The 13354-nt window shown below is 38.8% G+C and overlaps 1 protein-coding gene across 2 annotated transcripts in view; it reads left to right on the top strand.

Annotated features, from left to right (window-relative positions):
• The first annotated feature begins 346 nt into the window (after positions 1 to 346).
• Positions 347 to 13354, top strand: part of LOC138023815 (uncharacterized) — a 13120-nt gene continuing 112 nt past the window's right edge. The window contains exons 1-3 of one of the 2 annotated variants that reach the window (XM_068870901.1): positions 347 to 778; positions 12674 to 12754; positions 12904 to 13040. In XM_068870901.1, coding sequence (XP_068727002.1) covers positions 401 to 778; positions 12674 to 12754; positions 12904 to 12918 — 474 coding nt within the window. In that variant the 5' untranslated portion in view covers positions 347 to 400 and the 3' untranslated portion in view covers positions 12919 to 13040. Of the gene's footprint in view, positions 779 to 12673 lie in introns of both variants that reach the window. The other variant, XM_068870900.1, reaches the window with a different exon arrangement.

Here is a 13354-nt window from a genome sequence, read left to right as displayed (position 1 = left end):
GAGAGTTTTCTACGGAAAATTGGCCAAATTCCAAAAGTTTCAAAATCCAATACAAACCCTTATAATTTTGTGGCCTGTCTACCCATTCCATACAAACTCTCTATTTTAGATGATATTTGAAGATATATTATTTCACCATTTTCTTCCTCTAAATACATCTATTCTTGGTAAAGACTCTCAAACTTGGTTGATCTTTCATTTGAATGTCTTAGTTTTTTAAACAAACGGAAAACAACCAAACTCGTCCCAGTTCTCTCACGTTTCTGAAATGGCCTATGCGTTCTCACTTCCTCCTTCCCAGGGTCTTCTCGTCCTATATGCAAAGAAATTATTGCAAACGCACCAACCAAAATGCCTTCTTTTTGACTTCGTGATTCCAGCATAATGCCGAAAGATAAAAATGTCGTGTCCTACAATAAAGACCGACCATGACATCGTTAAAGAAATTGTTCGCGGAATTGAAAAGCTAGAAAACCGATTGGAAAGAGATGTCACGAATTTGTGCACTATTCTCTTAGCTGATGAAGATGATTTTCGTGACTCGATGGAAAGCCAAACACCTAATAAGAACGCATTAGATAACTTCCACAACTACTGCGCAATCTATTGGAGCTTAAAATTGCATCTGGTATTCCATATGGGCGTCGATCAAGCACTGCAACATGAAAAACTCAAGAAGTTTCACGATCTGCTTAATTATCCGGAAGAGCTGTGGAAATGGGAGTTGCTTCCCGGTTTAGAACACGCCGTCGATCCTGGAAGCAAAGTACTGGAAATCGTAAGTATGGATTGTTTTCCCCCGTAAATATTTCAACCAGTTGTCTTAGCTGGGCTCTTGCACCTTAAAGAGGTCACTCTCTTTCTGATCCTTTCTCTGCTAAACGTTTGGTGCTTTTGGACACCTATAGTGTACACCCATGGTTTCTATATTTATATCACTACTGCACAATGACATCGTTAATTTAATTTTGTGGATGAGATTGGACTTCAGCATATTTTGGTGCTGCTGGAAGCCACCTCCATCATTAACAATCTCCCCAACCCACCCTACTCATGATGAAATTCTGTGATAGATTATACAACAAAGACCAGACCACACAACACACACTGTGCTTTTTATTGTGTCTTTGAGTATCTGGTTACATTAAATTACTTAGTAATGTCTTTATTTGGTGCCCCTTTGAACAAAAAATTGGCCAAAGGAAAGCCAGAATCTAAGCTACAAGTAGCCTCTTGTTATTTTTTTTTCCTCTCCGACCATCCTAGAGGCTCAGGCCTTTGACCAAAGGCACAATAAATCACTGCCGCCCTGTATTCTCTTAGAAGCATAGAACCTTAAATATACAAATAAGGACGAAAAACATCACAGATACAATCTGAAAATTGTTCAGAGGTTTATTTTTTCTTTTGCTCAAAGCATGACCAATATGGACATGCACTGGCCTGATTCTTTTCACCAAGCCCAGGGATTACAAATCCACTTAAAATTATACCATGGCAGGAAGTCCCTTTAACTCCAGCGCAAAGTTTCAAAAAAATCCGCAGAATTTTACATGTTCCTAGAGGCAATTTTAAATATTCTTAGATTTCTAATGAAACCGTATGAAATTGAAGGTATTGATAGTCTTGTTACATACAATGGAACACCATTTCTCAGTTAAATAAAAATGAAGTTAGTTCCCTGTTTGTTTGTGTTGTTCTCCATTTTTAGCTCCCATTTTGAATGTCCTTCTACTCAACAGTTCTTCTTTGCCTATTTACTTCATATAAAGGTGGATGTAAGTACCTTCTTTCCATGGGTGCAAAATTGTGTCTTGATCCTCAAAAAAGACATCACGGTAGGCTTTCAAAAGGGCATATACACAGAGTGGCAAAAGGAATGGCTTTGCCTTGATCAAGAATAAAAATGTTTTGTTCAATTCACATTGCACAGAACATTTTGTATGCTTTTGTGTAAGGAAGAGAAACTAAACAAAATTAATCTTTTTTTAATTTTAAATCCCAGGTTATTCGAACTAATTTAATGTACTTGCTTCACATACAATATAAATAGTTTACTTCATAGAAAGTGCGGCGTACGGGGTTTTATGCACGAGTTGTTTGTGTCAAAAACCCGAACGAGCGAGGAACGAGCGAGTGAGGGTTTTTGACACAAACAACGAGTGAATAAAACCCCGTACAAAGCACTTTCTATGTCGTAAACTCTTTATTACACATAACATGAGAATTTTCATTAAAATAGTTTTCTGAACGCGAATTAGAAACAAAAACTCACTAACAATAGAACCAAATGCAAATTTAATTTAATTCAATAACAAAGTACGATTTGCACGATTTGCACGATTTGCACGAGATGCACGAGTGATTGGCATGGAAACGCCTTTACGCTATCGCTGATTGGTTATACTTTCACATGTGAAATAGCTGTACGCCATTCTGATTGGCTGTATAGGTCTTTTTCACATGTGAAAATAAAGCGTATAGATTTGTACAAATGAGCTTTATGGAATAAAATTCTCATGTTATGTGTAATAAAAAGTCATATTTGTAAATTCCTTACAGTACAGTTATATAACCATAGGAAACTTTGAACAGCATTTTTGTTTTAGTCTCTTTAACTTCACATTTAAAAAATGTCTCCAAAATTTGTGGAGTTAATTAAGTGATTCCAGTGGGAAGGTGAGACCTTGAACATGTATCACCACTGCATCTCATGAAAGAATCATGAAAGATGCTAGCCTCCCATGCTGTCATTCTTAGGGTAGTTTGATTTCACCTCCTCCCCACAAATGCCCCTCTTACCCAAAAGCAACATTCCTTTCCCACAGTTTGACCTGCAAGGCATTCTGGCCAATCACGACTCAGTCATTTTCTAATGATGGCCAGTTAATTATAAAGAAGTCTGATTATACCTGCCAAGTTATTAACTCCTGAAATTTTCACTAAAGTTGTTCTGCATGTGACGTCACCCTCCAGAATTCAAAAGGAAAAATTTGCTTGGCTAAACTGTGGGAAGTAATGTCGCTTTTGGGTAAGCAGGCGGTTGTGGGGAGGAGGAGAAATACTATTACGGTCACCCAAAAAAAGACTGCGTGGGAGGCTACATACAGGGTTCTTAATAGTATGTTTGACAGCTGTTGCTGTGCTATTTTCAGCTGTAACACTTACACAACATCCATGTCAGGTGTTGTCGGCGTAACCAGAAATCTTGAAAGAAATTGCAAATACTTCAGAAACAAGCTGCCAGGATTATTGACGCTTCCTCCTATGACATAATGTTGTCCAGTGCTGTGCCACCAACTTCACTGGGATGACCTTCTAACTAGATGCCTGAAGTAAATCACTATGATGATATTCAATTAAAGTGAATCATGGCTTATGTCCCGAATACTAAACAGACATTCATATCAGCCATCTCTTAATGATGCCTTGTGTCAGGGTGATCTTACACTGTATCTCATAATTAATGTATTATAACTTTCTGCATTGTGTTATTTTATTAGCAGTCTTATCTTTAGGTTGTTAGAACTTTCCTCCTTTCCTTTCCTTTCCATTTTATTTTTTAGGCTACTTGAAAAGCAGCTACATGTAAGCTGAATGTATTTTTTCACTGTGACATTGAAGGTCAATATTCTCATAATTTCTTGTTATTGTAATGAAAAGGAGTTTGTGTGAGATGCACTTATCTACCATCACAGACTGTTTCTTGTCTGTTTGTGTGACTACAAAATAACCTCAAGAAAACACCAGCTCCTGTTAAGTCCTGTTGGGTAAATGGATATCCGGATGGGTAACCATCGAGTGGAATACCAGGGTGTGTCAAAAAGGCTGTATGAACGTTTTGGGCTAGCACTTTGTTATTGTGGGTTGCCTGATGGGAAAGCATCATTTGAACACGAGTGTAGCATTTCTGGTTTTTTTTCTCATGCAAACTTCTGAGCAGACATAAGTGTTTCGCAGACAGTCCAAGGGAGAAAAAGAATACAAATCTTTTTGGGGCTAGCTCCTCAGAGACTTGGGCTAATAAGATGAAATTGAAATTGGAATTTTGTGTCACCCTGAATACAATGTACTCCATGTTGTAAACTTGCAGGGAGTAGGGATGGCATTGTTCAGAGACCACTAACCTCCCACCGATAATGGAATGGCTGTTTTCATATCCTGGACATTGGTTTCTGCCAGCATACAGCTTCTTCTTCCTAGCTGAAGCTGTGCCTCTTTGAGTGATACAATTTTTGTCCTTCTTTGTGCCAATAGCCATTTCATTCAGGTAAATATGATTTTATTGGCATCAAAAATAAACTATATATTTTGTGTGAAAAGGTTGCAACAATGACATTTGCATCTGTAGTAACATTCCACAGCACCAACAGGCAAACAAGATCTCCTATGCACATTCATTGGCATTCATTGCCTAAAAAAACTCATTATCAAATTGAAAAACAAAAATAGTTGCTGTTTTGGGAAAAAAATTCATTCCTGGCTACTAAGACAATAATACAAGTGCATTTGAATACACTCTGAAACAATTCCATTCAGCTGTCATGATGGTAGCAATTTAAGAAAAGAAATAGCAGAAGAGCCAGATTATACGGAAGGCAAGCAGCCCTGCACCAGCAATAATTGAGTGATTATTACCTGGCACCTTGCCTACTCTTAGTGTTTCCTCCGATTCTGTTCTTCAGGATTCTGAAGATGATTTTTATAATGCTTATTGCTTGTTCCAAATACCCAAGAGTTAAGAATACACAGGAAGCATTGTGAGTTCAGCGCACTTTATGGATGAAATACCCTTTACTATAAGATTGAGTGATGCTTTGAGTTGCGGTTGGTTGGTACGTACGTCACTAGAAATAAAGTAATTGCACATCATGGTAAAAGTTTAGTCATGTTTTTGCCAAGAAGCCAAATTTCGTAAACCCATATTCTTAGCCTCCATCACAGTTCTGGCCTAGTCACTGAGCACAGGCCTGTTGGCAAGATTTCCCTCCTTCCAAAATTTCTTGGAACAGTTTGAAACCAGACAAACAGTGGAACTCTTTTATTGTTGAACTTGTCAAACAAATTAGAAATTCCACGAAATTGCAAGGAATTTCATGGAACATGTGACAAAACTTGAAAGTAGCCAGAAATATTGGACAATTGCAGGAAATTTCTTGAAAAGTATCAGAAAAATCAGCAATAGTTGCTACATGTAAGAATTCCAGAGAAGTTGGCTTGGAATTTTTTTAATGCTTATATGTAAAAGAAGCTTAAGAAACAAGGCTAGAGAGACTTGCTTTCGTAAAATATTATTCCAACAGATCAGAAATGTATTAAATTTTAAAAACAATCCCATGCAATCTTAAGCTAACCATGAATTTTATAATATCAAACAGACAGAACTGTTACCAGTCTCTAAAAAGGAAATCCCAACAACAAAAAGGTATTCATCAACTTACCAATGAAGAGGTGACAGACTTGGCTGTCAAGCATTTTTCTGTGTTGTTCAATGAAGTTTCTGCGCTGTAACTGCAACAAATGTCTTTAGGCAGCGTCTCTTGTTCTCTCATGACAACTACAATCAAGAAAATATATTCAGATGATGCAAGTTGAATTCCTTTTTGGAATAATTACTCATATCATTCCTGTTATAACTTATACAGTACACGTGGAAAGCAGAATGATTTCAAAAACAAAGGAGCATATGCATAGCGACCTGTGAGTAAATCTTGGCACAGATTCATAGGCAGCTGTCTCGCTTTTTTCAAAAGGTCAATAGTACTATTTTCTCAGATACAAATATAGTATCTGCATTGAGAACAATGGTTAAAGTCGGCATTTACAGAGAAGGAATACTGTGCGAGAGCTCTCAGTGTGAGTATTTTCTAAACAAAAATGGCTCACTTGTTAATTTCCAGTCTAGTCTCACACATGTTCTTCCATCGTCCAGTCTACACGAATGGCGCATATAATACACTTAACTTCTTCACCTTAAGTCTCCTTATTCGTGTTAAGGATTTACCATTTTTTTTTACAAGGGTTTTGCATCGAGACAACTCATATTATCCTTGCTTCACAAATTAGTGATGACTTGAAGGTGTGAAGAGTTTGAATGCTAAATTGTAATTTTTGAGAGAGAGTTTATTTGTACTGTTCAGTATGTATGTTGCAAAGAAGTTATAGTGATGATCAAAGACAAATACAAACAAAAATACAGAAACTGGTCACCCAAAAAAGCTTGAAAGCTAAACTACTTGGGTGGCCAACATTGATAAAAAAGAGGCAAAATAGTTTAATATACACTGTTCATTTATACTCAAGGTAAATATTACAGAACAAATATATTAAAAGTTTACATACACACATAGAGTGAAGTCAATAAATAAAGAAAAAATTACAGATAAGTAGACAAAAGCAAAAGAATACGAAACAAGAAATATACAGTTTATTAATCTATTAGTCATTTTGATTAATAAAAACACCCAGGTGGGAGCCACTGATATATGCATAGTTTCAATCCAAAGTGATTCAAATTCTTTAATAGATAGGCAGAGATCATCTGGACTATGAAACTGAATGCCTTGTTTGAAGTAAATTCCTATACCACCAACAATAGAAAGGGTTGGCTTACAGACAAAATCGTAACCTTCCATGTCAATTTTGGATCACTACCTAATTTTTGTTTCAGAGAGAACAATAACATGAAATGAATGTTGAAGATCTGATAGTAGCATCATCAAACCATCATGATTTGCCGAAAGGCTCCCTATATTCACATGAATAGTTGAAAAAGAGGATGTAGCTTTCCTCATTATTCCGAAACTCATCTAGAGTATCATAACTAAAGTCAGTCTCTTGAAACAGACTACTTTATGCATCATGGTCCTTAAGACTGGACATCTTTTCAAGTTTTGATAGCAGTTCCTATCGTGGCAAGTTATCCAGAATTTGGAAAATTTTATATCTAACTTGAAAAATAAGGAAATACAAGAACCTTAACCATTTATATTGGAGGAAGGAGCATGAGCTCCACCATCTTAAGACATCCAAGCCAGGTTTCTTTAAAATGGCCACAGCGCGACTTTCTGAATCTTTACGAACGTAGGTACGACCATAAAATTGAAAAATGTACTTACACTTGAGGTCCCTTTTAACTTTCAAACTATCTTTGAAAAGGTCCTTTTTCATCTGAGTGAGATTTTCCGAGATGTAGCTGCTTTTTGTTTAAAGCTTACTTTTTTTGGTCGAGTTGTTGTCAACATTTCCTTTCTTTAAATCAGCATTTGAAGAGTAAAACAACTGAAAATCTCCAGCACACTTTGCCACACTTTGCACCCTTCTCGAATAAACCGCGAAACAGCGATTCACCGTGGGAACCGTGGGTACTTGAGCGACTGCTGACCAAAACGAAAAACGGCTCACTCGTTTCCAGTATACGATGGCCCACAAGTGCACTCCGAATTCCGAAACTCACTCCGAATACCAGTTTATCCGACATAACCTAAACAGGGCTGAATAACGTCTGCTCATGTGCGAAGTCACACGACAACAATGCGTCTTCCAAAGCAATAGCAATTGTTTTGGAGGATGCATTTTCATCATTGCGTACGCAGAGCAAAATTGTCTGGAAAACAAAAAGATTTGATCGAAAGGTCAGTGAGATCGTGGTACATACGACGTTTACTTCCGAGCAACGCAAGTTAATTGTTATCGTAGAAGAATAATTATACGGAAGTTTCTTTGCTTTGCAGAGGAAACGACTGCATAAACAGTGGCTCGTCCCCAAAACAGTCCCACAATGCAATTCAATGAGACTCCCGACCCTGTCCCCCACGCAATAAAAGGCTCGTGTAATTTTGTCCGTCTTTGAAAGAAATTACTTGTACGAATACCTGAAAGGTATCTGAGTTATAATCTCGGTAGAATTTAGTTTTTTTGTGCAGCAAATGGACAATAGGATTGCGTGGCGGTGATTTCATTGGCTAAAAGCAATGCACAACACCCCTTTGAGCAATGCATTTGACCTCCCCCTGTGACAAAACAACTGCAACTGACAAATAGACACAGCCGTGAGGGAGAAGATTTCCGCTAGCGAGAGGCTTTAAACAGCCTCACTTCCTACAGAATTCCGTGAAAATCCAAATTTATAACATGCAGTGGAGCAACCAAAGGCTTCAGTGCGACACATTTAATTTCGTTTGCTGATTCAGAAACTCAACGCTCATGTTCTACGTGATGGCAAATGACGCAAAAGTGAAAATGCTTCCCGGGATGGGGGAGGGGGCGAGGGTGAGGGGTGTGGAAGAGGAATAATGGAAGAAGAATAACGAATTTTGTTGGGCGGAATAACGGCTTCCTTTGGAATAATCGATATCAACGGAACAATGAGTTCTTTTCTACTGGAATAGTGGAATGAGGAAAATTTTCCAGCAGGAATAATGGAATAATGTACACCCGATCATTCCTTAGGAGGCAGTGTGGCCCAGTGATTAGGGCGCTTGCCTTGAGATCCGGAGATCCCGTGTTCAAGACCCGCTCTGACCACTCTCTGAATTAGTACTTGGTAGTCTCTGGTTCAAATTCCCAGCTGCACTTGTAAATAGCCAACTGGTTTGCCTCCGGCCAGTTGGGATTCTTAACAGTTATTATTGTTGTTCTGTTCCGTCGTCTCGTTGATTGTGTATCATTGGCCCTGAAAAGCCCCTATGGGGAGCGGTCAATTACCCCACGAAAATGTTGGATTCAACCTTCTGAGAATGTTATGAATAACATCTTGCCTCAACGATGAAATGATATATGAAATCGATAATATATGAACTGCGAATATGAAATCAAGTGAAGCTATGATCGTCGCAGATATGATCGCAATTTTAGCAATTGCGTAAAGAAGCCTGAAAAATCCAGGACTTCAACGGGGTTCAATTGAACCCATGACCTCGCGATACCGGTGCGACGCTCTAACCAACTTAGATATGAAGCCACTGACGTTGGGAGTTGGTCATTTGTGGGTTCTAATTTTCCCGTGAGAAATAAATCAATGAACGAAATGATATATGAAATGAATCATATGTGAACTGCGGATATGAAATCAAGTGAAGCTATGATCTTCGCAGTTATAATCGCAGTTTTAACAATTGCGTAAAGAAGCCTGAAAAAGATTCAGGACTTCAACGGGGTTTGAACTCGTGACCTCGCGATATCGGTCTGACACTCTAACCAACTGACATATGAAGCCACTGACGTTGGGAGCTGGTCATTTGTGGGTTCTAATGTTCCCGTGAGGTCACGAGGTCGCTCCAACAGTTTTACTTAGCTTTCAGTTTATATCCCTCCGATGCTTGACTTGAAGAACTGCGTAGCCACCAGTGTTGGCCTGACCACAGCTATGTATTTCAAACCTGGATTAAAACCAGCGAAAAATGTAGGGAAAAATATTTTCCAAGCCGTTTTCCACTTGAACACGAAATGCGACGGCTGTTAGGAGCCTTACGCTACGTTTAGACGGGTCCGGACAAATTTTCGCTCGCACGAATTTTGTACCTGGACCCCCTGTTTACATGGAACAGTGCAAATTCTGTTAGAGATCACTTTGGTGTTTACATGGACCCGTGCAAAGTTTGAGACCAGTCCCGGCATTTGTTTACATCTGCTTTAAGCCAGTCACGTTGTAGCTAAGTGCAGTACGCGGCAAATCAGACCTCCCGAAACTTTTCGGGCCTTTTTCGGGTGTCAAAATTTCAATAAAAGCAAGGTGACACACGCTAACACTAACCCGGTGTGGCCAACACATCACGCATGCTCACAACCATTTCACCCGGTCAATTAGCAGCCATGGACAGCTGTTTCAGCCCTTTGGGCCTCATCAGCATGGCGTAGCTAACATACCAGGCGGGTGTGTTTAGCACCCCTTTAAGTGGCAGCTTCACATGCCATACATGTGGTAAGCTGGTGTTGGCCACACCTGGTTGGTGTTAGCGTGTGTCACCTTGCTTTTATTGTTGTCCAAATTTCCTCTGTATCTCAAGAAACGAGAAGGTTTAAGTCATCAAACTTCACATTTATCCTCAGGCTGCTTCTTGTTATCTTGAAAACATCTTAAAAGATCAACTTTTTAAAATAAGCCGATGGCAGAAACGGGCTCCTGGTCCGTGACTTTTTCCACGGCCGGATGTTTTGTAAGCTGTACATGCTCACCAAGAAATTCGAATGCGTACGTTGCCTCAATCGATGAAGATCGGAGACCGTGAATGGCCATTCGAAGCAACGTGTACTGCAGTAACCCAGCTAATCCGGCTAAAATAACAATGACCGACAGCTATCGCTCGTCTCCTCATACCTGTATCGTGCTTTTGTTAATTTCTTTTGTGTCAAATTTGATTTTAAAAAGAGCGAAAAGTAACTTAAATTTTGCTTAGCAACCAAAAATATTAGCTAACCGTGCAAAAACTTGCACTGTTCGCAAGGTGGAACCGCGCTCGAAAGGCATATTTTCTTAAGCACGGAAATGGTGATCTACAGTTTCCTAATACACACAGCATATGGATCTTGGTTGCATTCTGGGTAAGGGTCCGCAATATCTTCAAAATATCTTGGACTTCCATGCTTGCGAAGTGCAGAAGTTGTGAAGCTTTCTTTCGCGTGTTTTGCAAGCCTTTCCCCTCGGCGAAATATTCGACTGCCTGTTTCCACTTTCGCCATTTCTGGGCGGCTTGAGATGATGATCTCGATAGATGAAGCGGCAGTAAAGCTCTCTCTGACATTTTATCCGTCCTCGTCGCCAATGTAGTTGTGTTAATGGTTTAACTCACACACTACTTGCGCCATCAAATCCTGTTTTAATATTCTCCTTTCCCACCACTATACATTCCTGGGTGTACTAGTGCCCGTACACCACAATAACTCAATATTTACAGATAAGTGGTCCTGTATTCTGTCTGCAGTTAAGTCAAAGTTCGTATCTCTAAGCGGCCACGTAATATTATATTTATTATATAAATACCAATGAAATACCAAATCATTTCACAAAAGGCATGGAAATTTTTATGTAACCATAGTAACAGTGATATTTTCACGTGAAGATAACTTGTTATTTTCACGTGGGAGGATATCATGTTTTCGCGCGAAAGCTTACCTGGTATTTCACTGGTGTTTATATAATAAATATCAATAATCTACAAACACAAAGGCCTCATTTACACCAGCAAGTTTTCCTCGGCAAGTTTTCCTTGGCAGTGGAAATGGAATAATATGCAAAGTTTTTCCTTGACAAGTATGCTTGTTCAAAAACTAGCATGCTAGTTTAGCCTCTTTTATACTAGCAAGTTTTCCTTGACAATTCCACTTCTCAAGGAAAACGTGCCGACTGTACACAGTAGCAACTTCTCCTTGAAACTAGCGTGGTAGTTTTTGAACATAGTTAAAGCTTGGAGATGGTTAAGACACTGGACAAGTTCCTTTGTTTCATTTTTGGCCTTGACCTTAGTGAAAACACAACTTTTTTCGAGAAGATAACCAATCAAATCCTTCGATTCAATTATGCGCAACTAATTTGCGAACCAGTGCGAAGCGAAAACAAAAGATTGTGCAGGGTCACGGTCAATTCAACATCGATTGCAACAACATTGTTCTCGCTTTTGAAAGTTCTAAGGTTTCATAACCAGTTCCTCGATTAACTATGTTTTGAACAAGGACACTTGTCAAGGACGATATTTACTAGTATAAATTACTTGTCAAGTGCACTTGTCAAGGAAAACTTGTCATATTTTTCATTTACACTACCAAGGAAAAGTTGTCAAGGAAAAATGTTTCAAGGAGAAGTTGCTAGTGTGTACAGTCGGCAAGTTTTCCTTGACAAGTGTACTTGTCAAGGAAAACTTGCTAGTGTAAATGAGGCTAAAAAGGACTAATAGCTGAGTATGTGGAGTCAAGTTGAAAATCTGTATAATTGCTTCTAATGGCAGATTATTGGCAACGTGTTTGACAACGTTGCAGCCTGCGAAGCAAAGTGAACACAATTTGCATTTTGACTATGTTAGCGCGATCTCAGACACAATGGTTCTCATCACACTCTTTTCAATGACTACGTAGAAAATGAGACAGCACAATAACTTTGAGTGTTTAACAATCCCCCTGAAGGCTAAGTATGGTACTTTGTGGTGTTGCTGTATTTTGATTTTTAATTTATTCCTTAAATACAGCCAGTAATAGACCAAATTCGATATATTAAAATTCAGTTCTAAACAAAAGGCATCATCTCGAGGCTCTGGGGAATAAATACAAGGATTTGTATGAGTTTATTCTCCAGAGCCTCGAGATGATGCCTTTTGCTTAGGACAAAATTTTAATATATCGAAATTGGTCTATTCAGTGTTCTTGTTTTCAATAAGCCATTAGTATGAGAGTAGGTGCTAGATCAAAGGTTTGCAGAAATGTTGATCAAACAATACTGTTGTTTAAAAGGTTAATAAGAGTGTACTTACACACATGAAATTAATGAAAGAAGGTTGTTCAGCATACAAAGTAATGAAAAACGAAAAGTTAGTCCCCTAAGATGAGTTTATATGATCATACTCGGTATTGCAGATTATGTTTCTTGATACCTTGCAAACGTGTTATGTCGAGTGATCAATCTTAATTGATCAAGTACAGTGTATGAATAATTATTGATCAAGTGCTGTTCTTTGTCTTTCAGTTAAGTATCATTGTTGCTCAAAAAGGCAGCACTGAACCTGCAGCTGAAAGAGGCAGTGAGAAACATGCAGACGATGTACTGGTAAGGGCCAAAGCCTTCTTTTCTCGGCTTTGGAAAAAAAATATCTTTAGACCAAAGGTTTTGGCAAAAGTTTCACGAAACGGCAAGTGGTTTGTTGGATCGTCAATTGCAGTGAGTCCATTTCTGCGTCCTATTTGTTTGTACAACAGAGTGATCAAGTTTAATGACAGACTTACGGAAGCAGTGGTGTTTGATAAACATTTAGAACTTCCAGGTGATCAAGTAAGAGGCTGGTCCTCTTCAGCATTCTCAATGCAAAAGGATTATGCTGAAGAGAAACCTCCATGCAAAAACTGTCAGACGCTTTTCCAGAAATTGGAGGGGTTCATCCAAACCGGGAGGGGAGGAGGGGAGAAAGATGGTGATACATTTTTAGGGGCATGTGCAGAATATTGCCCTGTCGATGAAATAATTAAAAGTGAACCAGAGCAAACAATTGCAAGCACTTTATCAGATGGGATGGAGATCAGGCTGAGACGGCACAGGAACAAATGTAGTATTCTTCATAAGGAGTATATGGACATTGCTGGAGAGTGCTTTGATGCCTATGATTCTAAGGATGCTAGCAAGCTTGAAGCGGTATCGAAAAAAGTAAAGCAT

Source organism: Montipora capricornis, chromosome 11, assembly GCF_036669925.1.
Source record: "Montipora capricornis isolate CH-2021 chromosome 11, ASM3666992v2, whole genome shotgun sequence".
NCBI classification, from domain to species: domain Eukaryota; kingdom Metazoa; phylum Cnidaria; class Anthozoa; order Scleractinia; family Acroporidae; genus Montipora; species Montipora capricornis.
This window is presented reverse-complemented; position numbering and strand designations above follow the sequence as displayed.